This window comes from Panthera leo, chromosome C1 (genome assembly GCF_018350215.1).
Source record: "Panthera leo isolate Ple1 chromosome C1, P.leo_Ple1_pat1.1, whole genome shotgun sequence".
In the NCBI taxonomy this organism is placed as follows: domain Eukaryota; kingdom Metazoa; phylum Chordata; class Mammalia; order Carnivora; family Felidae; genus Panthera; species Panthera leo.
Window position 1 is genome coordinate 51654592 of NC_056686.1, and position 17505 is coordinate 51672096.

The 17505-nt window shown below is 48.6% G+C and overlaps 2 protein-coding genes and 1 long non-coding RNA gene across 3 annotated transcripts; all 3 read left to right on the forward strand.

The window, feature by feature from the left end:
* The first annotated feature begins 2000 nt into the window (after window positions 1–2000).
* LOC122227372 lies at window positions 2001–3211 on the forward strand. Its single transcript, XR_006205993.1, has 2 exons — window positions 2001–2128; window positions 2368–3211. It is a non-coding gene; the product is annotated as an uncharacterized LOC122227372 (long non-coding RNA).
* A 1318-nt stretch (window positions 3212–4529) lies between these two features.
* On the forward strand, window positions 4530–5988 carry FOXD3 (forkhead box D3). Its single transcript, XM_042952933.1, has one exon. The coding sequence runs from the start codon at window positions 4530–4532 to the stop codon at window positions 5973–5975; it is 1446 nt and encodes a 481-aa protein (XP_042808867.1). The 3' UTR covers window positions 5976–5988.
* A 9052-nt stretch (window positions 5989–15040) lies between these two features.
* On the forward strand, window positions 15041–15827 carry LOC122227339 (60S ribosomal protein L17-like). The gene is made up of 2 exons (XM_042951751.1): window positions 15041–15104; window positions 15334–15827. Exons 1-2 carry the CDS (start codon window positions 15041–15043, stop codon window positions 15825–15827), a joined length of 558 nt encoding a protein of 185 aa, XP_042807685.1.
* Window positions 15828–17505: the final 1678 nt, after the last annotated feature.

The following is a 17505-nucleotide window of genomic DNA, read 5'->3' on the forward strand; positions in this document are numbered from 1 at the left end:
ACGTTTCCTTCCCTCTGCTATAGAGGGCGGCTGCTCTCGGTGGGGGAGGCACCCCTTACTGCCCAGAAACTGGTCACATCTCCCCGGATTATAAGAAAAAGTGCACCAGCGCACGGGCGTGATGATTCTATCTCACTTCGGACCAACGATTTATTCAAGCCGTTGGCATAGACCCTGACTTAAAGGAGGAGGAAGAGGGCACTTGGGTTCGCTTGGGCCTGGCGAGGGGTAGGTGGGCCATTCCTGCCTCCCGCACACTCTTACCGTGCCTCTCCTCCAGTGTTGACCACTTAGGAACCCAAATTAAGTTGTAATTAACTTCCTCTTCTCCGTCATAAATTGTTCCATCTATTCCTCCCCCACCCCCATTTCACCCCCCAGAACACACTAAATCTCCCCTCCCCGGAGACGTCTCAATTTCCTTCTTATCGATCCAGACTCCACTTTTCTTGTTTCCTGTTGCTAGAACCTCGGTCCCCTCCACCACCGCCACGACCTCGCCCTCGAAGGATCCCGTTCAGGTGGCTTCCCTAGCTGGGTACCACGGACTCTACGGGCCCCAGGAGAAACGCAGGGAGCCTCATTCCCTTCTCCTTTGGCTGAAACGTTTCAAACATTTGAACAGGTGAGACAGCTCGGTGCCATCTTCTTTAAATTCCTCTTGGGAAGTTTGTTTGTTGCGACCCAAGTAGATACTCTCACTCATAATAATTGTGTGTGTGTACTCGTTCTCCTTCTATCTTCCCCAGTAGCCCTCTGCGACCCAGACAATATTAATCCACATTTCTCCTCCCCCACCCCCAAATATTTCTGGTCCCTCTATCATATTTTTCTTTCCGCGACTAATGTGTCACTTTCTCTCTGTAGCTGTCTCGCTTCTTCAGTCTCTCTCTGTCCTGAAGTCTGGCAGTAACTGACGATTTGTGGGCTCTTAGCTGCAAACTGCAATTACTAGGCAAACAGGATTTACTTAGCCCAGAATCTAGTCGGCGAAAGGCAGGTCCCTGCACAGCTATGGGCTCCAGCCCTTCCGCCCCGGCTGCATCCCGCAGCGAGGACTGCGGGAACCTTCCGGCCTCCCACCTGGGCCGCTGCTTTGCCTCCTTCCGGCCCCGGGAGGTTGCGCTGGTGCTACAGTCAGCCCGGAAGGGGGAAACCCGTGGCGGGTTCCCCAGTCCAGGGTGGTCGCGGGAAAATCCGCTGCCTTGGCTGGAAATCGATATTAAGCGGTTGGGCCGGCACAGGCGACGGACGTCGGGGCCGCAGCCAGTAGGTCCTGCATGTCTCATCATTTAGCTAATCGAGTCGAAAAGTTTCTGTAAGGGCCAAACCCGGCATCAGATGGTAACACTGATTGAACAAGAGATTAGCACAATAGATCTCTAACCGAGGGGAAGCGTTGCTTTTCACGCTACGCGCCGTAATTAATGGTATGAATCAATTAATTTGACTTTTATTGTGTCGAATGAAAAAAGCGCAACAAATGGAACTGGCGGCTGGGAGTTGTTCACCCCCCACCCCTTCCTCCAGGGAGGTTCCAATGAGACACCAGGGAATGGACGGATCAGGCCAGGTCTTGGCCGAGGGAGGGTGAGGCAGCGACCAACCGCGCCGAGGAGTCCTGAGAGCCAGCCCTGGCGGACAGCAGAATCGAAATTAGGCTCATTTGGAGGCTACTTTAAGAAGGCTGCCGAGGGCAGCCCCCGGAGCCGCTACACTCCCACTCCCATGCTCACGCGCTCTCTCTCAAACACACACACACACACACACACACACACACACACACACACACACACGGCACGCGTCCACGAGAGCCCAGCTTCTTGGGCTGTAATGGGGCTTGGGGCCGACGCCTGGCATTGAAGCTGGACAACTGAAGCTATGTAAAAGTAATTTCTGAATTTCAGATTTCGGATTTTTCTTTTTTCTTTTTTGTCCTTCCGACCTTCCTTTTGTAATTATTGCGTTGCTCGGACAGTTGCAGCCTGGTGAAGGGGGCAGCCAGCTCGCGCCACTCCCGTCGGTTTCACGGAAGGCTGTCTAGATGGCATTGTAAACGGTTCGCACCTGCGGGGCCACAAAGAGGTGCAGCTGCGGAAATCAACTCAGAGATACATTTTAGGGTCAGGTACAAAGGGGAATCGGGAGGATCATTTAAACACAAAAAAAACTTTGGAGTTCCGCGGCTGTCTCTGGATGGAGTAACTGCCCCCCCCCCCCCCAATCCCCAGTACAAACCAGGAACGTCCTGCGAAATGGAGATCCAATGGACTAGTGTTATAGCCAGGAAATTATCTAATGGAGATGAAAGGCAATCTATGTGTCTCACTGCCTATAATGAAGTAAGTTTACGGATTTTTTTTCTAGGCCAAGGATTGAGAGCGTCGTAGGTGAGAGACACAGACTGAGGGAATCAGAAGCACCACTGTCCACCAGGAATTAAATCGGTTTCCCAGCGTCTTCTGTAAATATTTCACCAACTATTTCCTCTCGGACCGCTCGCTCCCCTTGTGCTCCTTCCTCTGGTGAGGCCAAAATTCTCCTCCCAGGACTTAGCGGACAGACAGGACTTGGGTTTCAAGGAGCCCGCCACAGCCGGCCCGCTCTTGCAGCTCGCTGTGTGGCGGCCTAAAACTTCGGAAGGAGAGGTGGCGCATCGCGGACTCAGCAGGTCAGGAGCACTATCCCGAGGTGCGAGGTCCAAGCGCACGCGCTGGCAATGCCACGCACCGGTGGTGGTTTTGCGAGCCTCCACCCTCAACCCCAGTTAAATCCCCACAGCCTTTCCTACCATCGATTTTCCTTGCCAAGGAAACTCGGCGTGTACCAGCCGCATCCTCGCCTCCTCCACCCGCTCTGCTACCGGTTTCCGCGGGAAGTCAAATCTTGGAGGATTTACCTAAGCCTTAAGAGGAAAGAATCCACGTGAGTTAGCAGCAACTGAGAGCCTAGCCCACCCGCATGCTCGAGGCCGCCCCCCATTCCCAAGAGGCTGGGCCCCGCCGCCCGGTAAAGTCACACCGCCAGCTCCCGGCGTCCTAGTCCGAGCACGGCGCCCAAACTGGAGGCCCGGAATCCTCTACTTCGCTCCACTCGACTTACCCAGGCCGCTGCCAGTCCCGGCTCCTTCCCCAGCGCCTCATTTCCGACTTTTTCACTTGCTAAGTCGTTTAACAACTCCCAGCTGCTAGTTACAGCCTCTTTATTTATAGGTTCGCTGTTATTTTACGTCGTTTTTATTTCTCTCGGCAACTATTCTAATAGATTAATCAATAACTATTTTCTGACCTTCGGGAACCCCAGCTGATGCTGTTGTGGCCGCGCGGGGAAAAAATTTATATATATATATATATATATATATATATATATATATATATATATATATATATATGAAAGCACGCTCACATCTAGCGGGGAAAGCAAAGGCAGGACCCAGGTGGTTTGGCTTTGAGGGGAAAGGGAACGCGTCACCTCAGTAATTGTCTCCGCCGAAAGAGCACCGAGACAGGAGGGGATCTGAAGTCTAATTAGCAACACGGAGCCGGATGCGCAGCCCTTACTCAAGAGCTAAAAAGAATCAAACCCCAAAAACAAAACGGAGGCTACTAACTTTTTCCTTTAAAAAAAAAGGGGGGGGGGATGAGAATCTCGTTCGGTGTTGCCCAGTCCCAGCCTAAGGAGTGTTGGCAAAGTGGGGAAGGGGGAAGGGAGAGGGGGCAGGGAGGGCAGGGCAGCGAGAGCCGCAGGGTCCCGCGGACGCTCCCAGGCCCACGCCCTCACAACCACCCTCCAGCACTCACACCCACAGGCTCCCTCGACCCCTGAGCAAGGCTCCAGCCTAGGCTGGGGTCCAGAGTGGGCCAGGACACCCTCGGAGCCCTCGGGATGCTGGCGCACCGTGCGGCGCTGAGTTGCGCGTCCCTCGTCCCTTTGTTGACAATTCCCTGAACCAACTTGAGTTTGGCCGGCTCCACCGCGGCCCTGACGTCACGCGCGGTCACGTGGCCCCGCCTCCCGCTGGATCTTTAAGTAGAAAGTAATCTATCAGGCCAGTCCTTAAAACGGGACTTTCGACTACGGGGGCTCGGCGTCCCTGACACCCCCCTCCCCCTGTTGCCCCTGTCCGCGCCCTCCCGAGCTGTTGGGCGCCCGGCGTCCCGCGCCCGCCTGCGCCGCTCTTGCTCTCCACGCCCGGGCCAGAGGCCGAGGAAGGCGGGCGAAGTGAGGGGGCGCGGCGTGGAGAAGCCGCCGTGGCCCGGAGCGGCATCGAGCACCTAGTACCGAGAGCCAGGGACAGCAGGAGTTTGAAGAGCGCGGCCGCGGGGGGCGGACGGCAGCGCCCGCGCCGCGCGATGCCGGGCTGCTAAGTGTGAGCCAAGCCGGGAGGGCCCCGAACCACCTACGTCCCCCTCCCCTCTCCCATCTTTCCGGAGCACCCAAGCCCCCTTCCCCTGAGCTCGGCGGCAGCCCCTGACGACTCCCATCGCCCGCCGCTCCTTCCCCGCCGCCGCCACCAACCCCGAGGAGGGATGACCCTCTCCGGCGGCGGCAGCGCCAGCGACATGTCCGGCCAGACGGTGCTGACGGCCGAGGACGTGGACATCGATGTGGTGGGCGAGGGCGACGACGGGCTCGAGGAGAAGGACAGCGACGCGGGCTGCGATAGCCCCGTGGGGCCGCCGGAGCTGCGCCTGGACGAGGCGGACGAGGTGACGCCAGCGGTACCCCACCACGGGCAGCCTCAGCCTCCGCACCAGCAGCCCCTGGCATTGCCCAAAGAGGCGACTGGAACCGGGGCTGGGCCAGGGGGCGAGGCGGGCGCTTCCGAAGCTGACGGCTGCAAGGGCGGCGTTGGCAGCGAGGAGGGCGGCGGGAGCGGCGGCGGGCCCGGCTCGGGCAGCGGTGCGGCGGGAGGCCTGGCCCCCAGCAAGCCCAAGAACAGCCTGGTGAAGCCGCCCTACTCGTACATCGCGCTCATCACTATGGCTATCCTGCAGAGTCCGCAGAAGAAGCTGACCCTGAGCGGCATCTGCGAGTTCATTAGCAACCGCTTCCCTTACTACCGGGAGAAGTTCCCCGCTTGGCAGAACAGTATCCGCCACAACCTCTCGCTCAACGACTGCTTTGTCAAGATCCCCCGCGAGCCGGGCAACCCGGGCAAGGGCAACTACTGGACCCTGGACCCGCAGTCCGAGGACATGTTCGACAACGGCAGCTTCCTGCGGCGCCGGAAACGCTTCAAGCGCCACCAGCAGGAGCACCTGCGCGAGCAGACGGCGCTCATGATGCAGAGCTTCGGCGCTTATAGCCTGGCGGCGGCAGCAGGAGCCGCGGGGCCCTACGGCCGCCCCTACGGCCTGCACCCCGCGGCCGCGGCTGGCGCCTACTCTCACCCGGCTGCTGCGGCGGCAGCGGCCGCGGCCGCGGCGCTCCAGTACCCATACGCGTTGCCGCCAGTGGCACCCGTGCTGCCGCCTGCCGTGCCGCTGCTGCCCTCGGGCGAGCTGGGCCGCAAAGCGGCTGCCTTCGGCTCGCAGCTCGGCCCGGGCCTGCAGCTGCAGCTCAACAGCCTGGGCGCTGCGGCGGCAGCCGCGGGCACGGCGGGCGCTGCGGGCACCACGGCGTCACTGATCAAGTCCGAGCCGAGCGCGCGGCCGTCGTTCAGCATCGAAAACATCATTGGCGGGGGCCCGGCGGCGCCCGGGGGCTCGGCGGCGGGCGCTGGGGGCGCCGGGGTAACTGGGGGCACTGGGGGCGGTGGGGGCGGCAGCGCAGCACAGTCCTTCCTGAGGCCGCCCGGGACCGTGCAGTCCGCGGCGCTCATGGCCACGCACCAGCCGCTGTCGCTGAGCCGGACGACGGCCACCATCGCACCCATCCTGAGCGTGCCGCTCTCTGGACAGTTCCTGCAGCCAGCAGCCTCGGCCGCGGCTGCTGCCGCCGCTGCAGCGCAAGCCAAATGGCCCGCTCAATAGGGACGTGCCGGTGGCTGGGACCGAGGGCCGGGCGGCTGCCCGGGGCGGTGGCTGCACTTCTAGTCTGCGCGCCCCGCCCCGGGCCCGGCCCCCCTGCCCAATCCCGGACTCTGCCTCTCTTCCATTTCCTCCCCCCGACCCCTCAACACCGACCTTCGGCGGCCTCCACCCCCTTGCGCACACCTAGGCTGGCGGAGCAAACTCACACCGCACGCCCGCCGGGAATAGCTTTCTGTACAGGTAAAACCGAAAAACCGAATTTTCCGAAAATGTACCCCGACGGCTCCTGCTCTCAGTACCGTGGGGGTGGGAGGGAAATTCTTTGTACATATTTGTATAAAAATTATTGACTTTCCTTTTGGGGTTCTTATTTTTTTAAGAAAAAAAATTCAGTAGATTTAGAGCTCTGAACTTTCATTTTTTTTGAAGGTTCACTCTCCGCAGTTTTATGTGAGAAGAAAATGTATAGAGACGTTGGGAGATTTTAAATATAAAAAAAATTTTCAAAAGGCGAAAAGTGTCATTCTATTATAAAAGTCTGTTTATATATGAATGAATATATATGGTATTCTAAATGTTATTCCATCGTGTTGTACACAACTTTGTAAATAAATTTTTAAAATGCTTACCCTAGTGTTTTATTTAGAGGTCTGAGGTAAACGACAATATTTTAAAATTGTATTTACATTTTATCTTTCCCAAAAATTTGAGGAGTTTCAAGTAATGACCCTTTCAAACTTAGCTATGCGTAATTTGAGTGTGGGAAAATTTTAATTGGAGAAGGGAAAGAATATGCCTAATTTAAATCGTATTAATATTTTTCTTTTAGTTTTTACATGGAATGTGGGTGAGGATCTTGTTCATAGTAACCCATTAAGTCTGAATGACCAGATATTTCTATAGACAAAAATAAGCTGCCGTTAAAAAAAAAAAAATAACCTAGGTCTAAACAACAGCACAATCTTTTTTTTTTTAATACCAGACTTCTGTCTTCCATAATGAGAGTCCTTGGTTATTTCAATTATTCTTTCAAAAAACATAAATTACAAACATCCCCCCATTTTAGCATTTAAGTCTTAAATTTTTGAAAGTATTTATTTTCATTCCCCTAGTGGAAGTGGTAAATAAACTCCAGTTTTTTGTTTAAATGTATGTTATGGCAGTTTAGTTTTTGCAGTGGAATTGTATTATCTATATTAACCTGATCAATAATACATAGTTGTCCTATTCTTTCATAATATTTTTAAATAATATACCTCTTTTGTATGGCAGTAATAAATCCAGAACATAATTTTGATTTCTGAAGGATTTCTGTGCATGCCTCCTCTCCCTCCAACCCGCAGTGTTCCAAAGGCCAAGGAATAGTGGCCTTAACACCCTTTTAAAAATAGGTGCACATCATTCCTTCCTCCTCCCCCCTTTTTTAAAAGTCTTGTTTTTTTTTTAAATAAACTAAGGCTAGGTTAGTGTGAAATGAGAGATCATAGGGCAGGAATGGGGAGATGTCCTCCTATATTATTTTTAATGTGCATTTCAGCTGTCGTAACCTTAAAAGTACTAAGGTAGAAAGAAAACATCTAGAGCGGGAAGCCGTTTCCCATCACCACCAACATATCCTCAAACGGCATCAATTCTAATTATTTTGTAATTAATTTAGCTGTTACAATTACTTATGCGAAATCGCTTTTTAAAACTGGAACGGGTAGCAGTGCTGTCAGCTCGGCCCTATGCGCGTCCTGCTTGCAAAACACAGCCAGTCCCTGTCGGTGGCGTCCACCTCGCCTCTTCGTCGTGGAGATGTCTCCCGGCTTCAGATCCGAGCCTTATTTCTCTACTATAGGCGTGGGCTACGGAGTCGCTTTGAAAGACGTGTCCTGGAAAATACCGAATCTGTTTTCCTGGTAAACAGTAAACATTATTGTGTCCTGAGTAAACATTCCTCCTGGATCAGGGTCCTAAAATAAAACAAGCTGCCGGGGGTGAGATAGTTTAACCTGATAAACAAGAACCTGATAATCAACTGCGGCCGAAAGAAGCAACAGTAACCTTCACGGAGAAGAGATTATGGACCACACAGTCTCCGGGCGGGTCCCCTCTAATCTCCTTTTACAAGGAAAACTAAACGGATCTAAATTTGTTTGTGTGTTGCAGCTATAAAAGTAACAAGTTGTTTCACAGTTGTGTCTGGCTAATCGGTTTTTACACAAACAGCAAATGGTACATGATTTGTGCAAACACATAGAGGTTATTTCTAATTTTAGCTGACACCCCTGGGAAAAGGGAAAGGCTGGGCTTCTTGAATTCACTTTTAGCCTCAAGAAGCTGCTGATCCAAGGCTTCTAAATGACATTGGATAACAGAGGCCTCATTCCATCCCTGATCCTTTGTTACTTATAAAATTACTCGCTCATATTTCCACGCATAGCAGCAATACCGGCCGAGCCTGAGCCCGCAGCTTGACACTCCGCCACAAGCCGACGCTTGAGATCCGCAGGGCTTTTTCCAGCGATGCATTAGGCGGCAGGGAGAAGAGGAGCAAAGATCCGCCGGAAACTTTCCTTCTAGCTACTTCTCAACCTTGAACTAGAGCCTGGAGATGGACCCCTTCCTTTATTTCTTGGAGAATAGGAAACTCTCAGGTCCAGACCCCAAGCTGGCCCAGCAGCTGTTTAAAGTGCTGGCAGATGTCTGGGAGATAGACCTGGCTGTACCCCTTTGGAAAGCTCTTTTTGGTTTAAGCTTGTTAAACCACGAAGGTTTAGAGCAGAAGGGAAAATGCAAATATATATAATGAACGTAAGCATTTGGTGGGGGGAGGGTTGAAACTCACATTTGGTTTGAACGCTGGCACCAGCGACGAAAGGCACTGAAATCCCCCTTTACATTGAGATTTAAAGGCAACACGACTGATATCCACTTTTTATTCCACTTAGGCAGGTTTATTTGTAATAAAAAAGGAAAAAGGAAGGGGGTTGATTTTTTTATGGGAGAGAATTTTAGCTTTCGGCTAAACGAATTTAAACTGGTTTCCATTCCTCCAGCACTCATTTCCAGAATGTCAATCCAGTTTCGAGGCCTGTAGTCCTTAGAACTTATCCAGAGCAGAGTCCCTGAGTGGAGCCCTCGCACGCAGTCCCTCCGGGAATGGAGGGTGAATCCGGAGGTCCAGGGAAGTATGAACCTAGCTAGAGGAAAATACTTGCACGGGCTAGGATGGGCTCGCGCTGCGATGGCGGATGCGGCCTGTAGGGGGCGACGAGCAGATGGAAAACTTACCCGTTTTGTCTCCCAGAGTCCAACCCCAGCCCTCGGAGGCTTCTCCTTGCCTCGCAGCCTCGGAGCACCCTGACACCCTTGTTCATCTTCCGGGTCTGGGACATCCAGGTAGAATCTCGGAGAAGCTGCTTCTCTCAGCCTGTCTCCTGAAAGGGACAGAGTCCCGAGGGAAGTTTATCTTAAAGATTGGGAAGCAATAAAGTTTAGTGATGAGGAAACATCGACTTGGAAGCAATTAAGAGTTATATTTGAGGTTATTTATTTTACATGGTTTATAGGAAGAGCCTTGGCAGTGAGGAAAACATGAATGGCCAATGGCTGAAGGGAGGGGGGTGTTTAATGTGGGTTCCTTGAAGAACGGTCCAGAAGAAAATGTGATCTGAAAGCCCGTTCCAAAGCCATGTGCCCATTGGACTCCACCTGTGTCTGTGATGGTGGCAAACTGCATCCTGAATTAGTTAATATTCTCCTTTCTGGGGTGGGGAGGGGTTGTAAGAACATTCTCTGGGTGCCCAGGCCCTAATCATGGGGGGGCGGGGGGATAACAGGAAGGAATGGAAATGAGAGAGGCCTTGCAGAGGGGGGTTTCAAGCAGGGATTAGGCATTTTGTGACTGTGACCTTGAACAAGCTGCTTGGTTTCTTTGAGTCTCTCCATTTCCTTACCTCTACCGTGAGAATGAGGAGTCTACCTGATGCGTTGGCTTACAGGATTAGGTGAACTGTTGCCAGTGAAAAATATTTTATAAACTGTAAGGAGCTAGGGAGATGTAAGAAGTTTGCTTGGTATTTTTTAATGGCTTCCGGACAAAGAAACAACTCTGTTCCAAACACCAGCAGTATTTGGCTTGGTTTTGAAAAGCTCGGTTTTTGGTGTGAAAAGTGGGTTTTTCTAAGAAGGGTGGTAGAACCTATTCCAGCTCCTGTCTACCTGGAAGGAAAAGTGGCTGGTGAGAAGGGGCTTTTAAAAGGTGGAGTCTCCTCCTGGTCTTAAGTCCTACCATGCCTTGAGCCTGAGGAGAAGCCCTCATTGCCAGCTCTAGAGGCCTGGCTATTTCTTTCTGGCTGAGCAGTCCACTTTGCTGTTTGCCCCTTTGTTTCCACTCTCTGCAGCAAGTGGAGAAACAGGAGCCCTCTGCTGACAGACGCCCATTAGCGGACGACATGGGCTCCGGGGGGAATTAAAGGTAACCAGATCTTAAACATGTGTGAAAGACCACCATCCCTTTGCTTTGCCCCAACAGTTGGCAGAGTTATACCTAGCGCCAACTTCTCTCTTATCACCACCCCCTCCCCTTGCCTTCTTAGAAATGTACAGGTCATTCTTTGCTTGCCAGGAGCAAGATCAGCCAAGGAGGGCAGTTGCACAGAATAAAATTTGAAAATAAATGCTGCAAAATCAGCCATAAAGTCCTAAGAAAGCATTGTCATCTTATTTTTATTTCCCGAGGGGGTGTCTTACATCAGAATTTCTCAAAATAAGAATTAATCCCCTCCCCCATTTTAATATAAAGCTCGTACTCAAAGACCTTCTTTTCCAGATGACATTGTGCTGATGGGCACAGCTTTGTCCTGTCAGTGGCAAGGTGGGGAGGAGGAGGAAACGCCTTCGTTCCCTGGTCTGAGTCCTCCCGGGCTGAATTTCGGAAGTATCTTCTGAAAAAACAGTCCTACAGAACATCCTCCCCTCTTTTTACATAGGCCCAGAAGGTGCTGTGACTTCTCCAAGGTCACTCAGCAGCCCAAGTGTAAGCTATGGAAACAGAGGAGGAAAAAGTCTTCTCTACCTAGGAAGGATGTTCGACTTGAGGAAAGGAAAAAACTGAACCCTGGGGCAAAGAAGGTTGGGAAGCGCAGAGAAAAGGAAACAAACAAACAAACAAACACCAAACAACAAACACGGAGAAGCGCTGGGCCGAGCGGGATTCGGCTCCAGGAAGACCGAAGTCCTAGACCCTGGGGTGGTTCCGAGGCCTGGCAGGCCGCTCCGCCCCAACTAGCTGGTGCGCCCCTAGCCCAGCACTGGGCGGTTCTGCCTGGACCGAGGGTTAGAGTTCCTTCTTGCCTCGTAATTTGGGAGGGGAAGAAAGAAGGCGGGAACTCCAGGCCCGCACCTCCCTTCACCCCACAGGTCAGCGGCCCATCCACAGCGCTCTGGGGTCGGCAGTCGCCCCCGCCCTTCCACCTTTGCGCAAGCCAGGAGGGCTCGGCCTGTGGGACTCCAGCTCCCCCTGTCTGAAGGGAGGGAAGAAGAGAATTTGAATTAATTAGGGAGAAAACCCATCGGTAGAAGGTGCCTGCTGCAGGGGTGGGGGCAGCGGAGGGCGCGGTGGGGACTCTCCTCCCCGCCCTCCTCCGCGGCGCCCCACTTGCAAGCGCTTAGGAGAGCTCGCGACGCGAAACAAGTCCCGGCCGGGCGGCCTGGAAGCCCCAGCCTGGGATCTCTGGGAAACCAAGAGCAAGTTTACTGCGTTCTAGTTAGGCCACAGCCCTGGCGAGTCTTAAAAGGACGGTCGTGAGGACTCTGGAGACCTGGCTGGGTGGCGGACAGACCCAAGTGTCACCAACCCGGTCCTGTTTGCCTGGCCGTCAATGCGCGGCAAGTTCTCTCGGCCATCCCGGCCCTGGCCTCTCCCTCTTCCGCGGATTCGGGCATTTGGAATGCTCCTTCCTGGGATGGATCTGGCAACGGGGGCTGCAGTGCACGCCTTATTGAAGAGGGGAGCTTTGCTTCTTTTCCTCACTCCATCCTTTCCACTCTCTCCTCTCGACAAATGGTAAGCGCGACTCAGTTTTCTCCAGAGGTCGACAACACATTTTGCCCGTTACCCTGTTCTGTAGGGGGCGTGTATGCCTGGTATCGCAGGGAGCTTTGCTGTCAGTGCCGGAGCAACCCCCAAAGCTTGATGTTGTCTTTGCTCTCAAACTCCAACTGGGAGGCAGCGCCTCCTCCGGGAAGCCCTAGGGAACTTCCTAGCTCAGGTTTGTTGAGCCTCGTTGGAGCCCACTGTGCCAACGAATGAAGCGTTGTCACTGATGCCCTGTGAGTTTCTTACTGTCTAACATTGCTGAGCACAAAAGAGACAACTAAAATTATTTGTCTAGCGAATGACAAGAGTGGACCATGGGGATGACGATGAGGAAGGCTGTTAATTGATCAAATCAAGTCTTTCTCAAGAGTTTGGGGACCGTTTTTCTTCCCATTCCTTTTCTTCAGTCCCCTTCTTTATGATAATGCTTTTATAAGCACCATGTTAACATTTTAAATGAAGGAATTTTAAAAACATTTATTAGAGATCTAAGAGGTATAAGACATGTCACGTTCATAGTGTGATTAGATTTTCTGGAATGTTTTCTCTGCCTTCTCCTACCTGGAATACATACCATCAGAAGTCCCACCTTCCTAATGAGGAAACCCCCTCTACCGTACTTCAGTTTTTAGCCAGCTTCTGCTTCAATTATTCCAGTAGAGGAGGAATCAAACCTTGCCAAACATTAGGGGCATCTTTATTTGTTACACTGTCTTTCTTTTATAGAACCCTTTTGTTTCTTATAGAGGATTGAAGAGTCATTTGCTTAGATTTTAATATTAAAGATGACCTTATAAGATGATCATATTATCATGTGTTGGGTTTCTTTATCTAGAAACAACAAAGAATTCACTGTGGTTTGGCTTTTACATTAAAACTATTGTTTGTGGGAGGAAGTGAGCAAAAGCTAAAGCTTTGAGACAGCATCAGGGTTCTATCTTCAGTATACATGTTTCAGGGCTGTCCAGGGGCCTTGTTCTCAGACCCACTTGGAGAGCCCTAGCTACCACCTCCCCTAGGATTGAATTCAAGCAATACTGGCAGTAAAAGTCTTGTGGGATGGTTGGTTGTTAGAATTTCATGTTCTTTATTTTAACCATAAAAAAGTATTTTTTAATGTTTATTTATTTTTGAGAAAAGGAGAGAGAGTATGGGGGAAAGGGCAGAGATAGAGGGAGAGAGAGAATCCCAAGCAGGATCCAAGCTGTCAGCACACAGATGGACTTGGGGCTCAATCTCACCAAACATGAGATCATGACCTGAGCTGAAGTCCAGTGCTTAACTGAGCCACCCAGGTGCCCCCCTCAAAAGCATTTTTAAAAAGCTAAATCGGGGGCGCCTGGGTGGCTTAGTCGATTAAGCGGCCGACTTTGGCTCAGGTCATGATCTCGCGGTCCGTGGGTTCGAGCCCCGCATCGGGCTCTGTGCTGACAGCTCAGAGCCTGGAGCCTGTTTCAGATTCTGTGTCTCCCTCTCTCTGACCCTCCCCCGTTCATGCTCTGTCTCTCTCTGTCTCAAAAATAAATAAACGTTAAAAAATTTTTTTTTTAAAATTTAAAAAGCTAAATCGTTTAATTTATTTTTCATTACTGTAACCATTGGCATAATAGTCACCTCTTACCTGCAGTCATCCCAACCATATGAAACTAGATGTCTTCTCTGAAAAAATATTCATGTGGATTCTACTGTTTAATATAAACAAAAAAGAAATCACAGATTATTTGGCTATTGCCCTCCAACTAGGATCAAGATAACATGCTTTTTAGCCTTATACACTTAATACAACTTTTTTTTTTTTTTTACAAATTTATATCTAGTTTATGTGGTCTCTGTTGATTTAGTCTTTATAGAGCCCAGTTAGCCTCTTCCTCTGCCATTGTTACAGATTATACCAGTAAGCCATCTCTCAAATTCTACCATCTTGCAAATGTAAATGTTGGTTACAAGAGCAAGGTGGTACCAAGATCAGCACAAATTAATCACAACCACTATGAAACATCTTCTTTATTGATGGTACTTCAACAGTATCACCTTTCCACATACATCAGGAATTATGACTTTATGATAAAGTTGCTCTTGTTGCTGGAGGGAATCGAGTGCAAGTATTAATAGATTGGATTTAAAGACAAGACTAATTCTTAGTCCTAGTCTTGACATTGAACTTGGAAGTATTTGGTGGACTCTGTATTTGCCCACGTAAAGATTACTATTGAAAATTTAGCTGAGAGAGAAGAATTATAGTATTATAACTATCATTTCAGATTTTTAGCCAACAGATCTTTTTGAGTAACTGTTTAAAAATTTAGAGATATTTTTAAAACTTAATTTCACTTTTGTCTTAAGATATCTACTTTTCCAAGACATCTGTCATTCAAACCTCCAGCAGTTTGATGACTCCTTTACTCTGATATTGATAGTGTATATTGTAGTTTAGGGTAGGGGACTGAATCACCCCCTCTCTACCACCATCATCCATGAGGCCCCATGAATAAATTGAAGCTCCCCCCTACAGGATACTGTGAGTGAATCCACCCTCCACTTTGGGAACCATCATTTCATTCTAGTACAGTATATTCAATATACATACTTAATGGGTTACATGTTTTGCTTTTAAATATTCTTACATAATTGAGATGAAGTGTGAGGAAAAACTTCATTAAATTTTGAGAGCTAAAAACTTACTGTGTAAGAGATAGCTATACTGTATTTTCAAAATCGATTCCCTTGCTAAGGAGGGTTTATTATTTGAGGTGCAGAATGATATTCTGGAAGGAGTATGGGCTTTGGATGTGATAGTTGATTCTGGCTCTGCCAATTCCTAAATATAATTTTCATAAGTTATTTAGTCTCTCTGAATCTCAGTTTTCTGATCTATAAAATGGGGATCATACTGTGAAGATTTACTATGACAATGTATTTGGAGTGCTCAAAAATGGTGGTTATTGCTCTTCCCCTAAGTGGCCTGAGATGATCTCTGAAAATGGTTCGCTTTTCACTTGACCCAGAAAACCCTATGAAATCATGCAAATCAAGAGGCTCAAGGGGCGCCTGGGTGGATCAATCAGTTAAGCATCCGACTTTGGCTCAGGTCATGATCTCACAGTTCGTGGGTTTGAGCCCCGCGTCGGGCTCTGTGCTGACAGCTCAGAGCCTGGAGCCTGCTTTGGATTCTATGTCTCCGGCTCCCTTTCTACCCCTCCCCCACCTCTCTCTTTCTCACTCTCAAAAATAAATAAACATTAAAAAAATAATAATAAAAAAAAGAGGTTCAAGTCTTCACATTCACTTTTAGGAACACATGTGAAACTGTCCATGCCATCAAGAGTATGCATATCCAAAAAGCCACCAAGAATCTGGAAGATGTCACTTTTCAGAAGCAATGTATGCCATTCTGTGGCTATAATGGTGGAGTTGGGAGGTGTGCCCAGGCCAAACAGTGGGGCTGGACACAGGCTCAGTGGCCCAAAAAGAGTGCTGAATTTTTACTGCACATGCTTAAAAATGCAGAGAGTAATGATGAACTTCAGGGTTTAGATGTAGATTCTCTCGTCATTGAGCACATCCAGGTGAACAAAGCCCTCAAGATGTGGCGTAGAACTTCTAGGGCTCATGGTAGGATTAACCCACATGGGAGCTCTCCCTGCCACATTGAGATGATCCTTACTGAAAAAGAGCAGATTGTTCCTAAACCAGAAGAGGAGGTTGCACAGAAGAAAAAGATATCCCAGAAGAAACTGAAGAAACAAAAACTTATGGCCCAAGAGTAAATTCTGTATAAAATAAATGCAAATAAAAGTTAAAAAAAATGATGGTTATTATTACTTTACAGTTTTGCTGATTTTATGGTGGTCATATTTTCATGAGGCTACCTTTATTTTTTTCTTTGATATCATACACCAATAGTTGTCACATCTCATATTTAAAAATGAAGTTGCTGATACCACCGTCCCTTCCATCTGTTTGAGCGAGGTATCATTTTTGTGTTCTCACAACTTAACAAATGTGAAACAATTTACTCTGTAGTGCCACTTGGTAAATCACTTTTTCACTTTCAGGGTATTTTTCAGTCTTGTGGATGAGAGGTCTTGACAATAGTCATTAAAGATGTGATAGCACTTTCACAAGAACAAGGACATGTGCCTTATGTCTTTGCTGAGCTCTGGTCTAGGTAGACTAATTTTAACATTTTTCTACATCTGCACTAAGATTTCACTGGGAGAAGTCACTGCCTAGATGGGATCTGATCAGGCAAATGCCTAATTTTGAGCTTGTAAAGATCTCCTCAGTTGTACTATCTGGCTAATGGGAGGATGTGATATCGTATAGTTAAAGGAAGATGTGACAGAAATCAGATTGATTAGGGTTTGCTGCCTCATGATTTTGACTAAATCACTTGAAACCTCAAGTCATGATGATTTAGTTGAGACATATGTCTATTTAGCTTATTCAAATTAAAGCAAACATTACTTAAAAAGTATGAGAAAGGATGAGTGGAAAACCATTTAAATGTGAAGCTGCCATTAATTCTATTCAATGGGCATGGGACACAGGGATATATGTAAGGGTGCCATGAAGTTGCTGTTTCCACAGTTAGTTTCAGTTCCCTTATGTATCTTATAATGTGAGCATCTTGTACAGAAAATGGGATGAGATCTCAGTGTTTAAATATACTGCTCTTTTTGTACAACATGGCCCCTAAATGCAAGCTAGTTATTATATGTAGAATTAAACCAAAGACACATCAGACAATGGAGGAGAAAACTATTAGATTAATGGAGAGACTATATGCTTGTCTATTATAAGGGCAACTTTTAAGGGATTTTGTGACTAATTTTTTATTATATTTGATTTTTTACCTTACATGTTACTTTGTAATCTAACTCCTGCACAAAATGCAATTTCCATTATAATATCTGCCTTACCAGGGTTGTTCTGGGAATCAAATGAGATAATATATGTTAAAGTGCTCTGCAAAATTCACGGTGCTATAAAATATAAAATGTGTCTGTACTCTGGACAAGACTTGGTCAGCCATTTAAGTGTTTTACTCTGTGTTTTCACACAAAAAGTGAATTGTAGCTGTGTACAGAACAACAACACAATAATAATAATAATAATAATAATAATAATAAAGATAGAAGCTAAGAAGATTGATTTAATCGCCTACTTAGAACAAACCAGGAAATGTGTTTAGTGCTTTAAGTGGATTATCTCAACTAGATACTGCTTTGGGAAAAGTTCTTCTACTTAGTTTTCTATACTCCAGGCTCTTCTAAGGGTACCTCAGTTTCCAATATTATATGCACTTTCTGGGAAGCCTCCACATTACTTGTGTGGGTGTGTAGCCAGTATGTTTTCTTCTAATACAGATGAATTTAATAACTAAGAAGTGCTGGGTGAGAAGATACTTATTTCCTACTACTTCCATGGGGAGGAATTTTCATC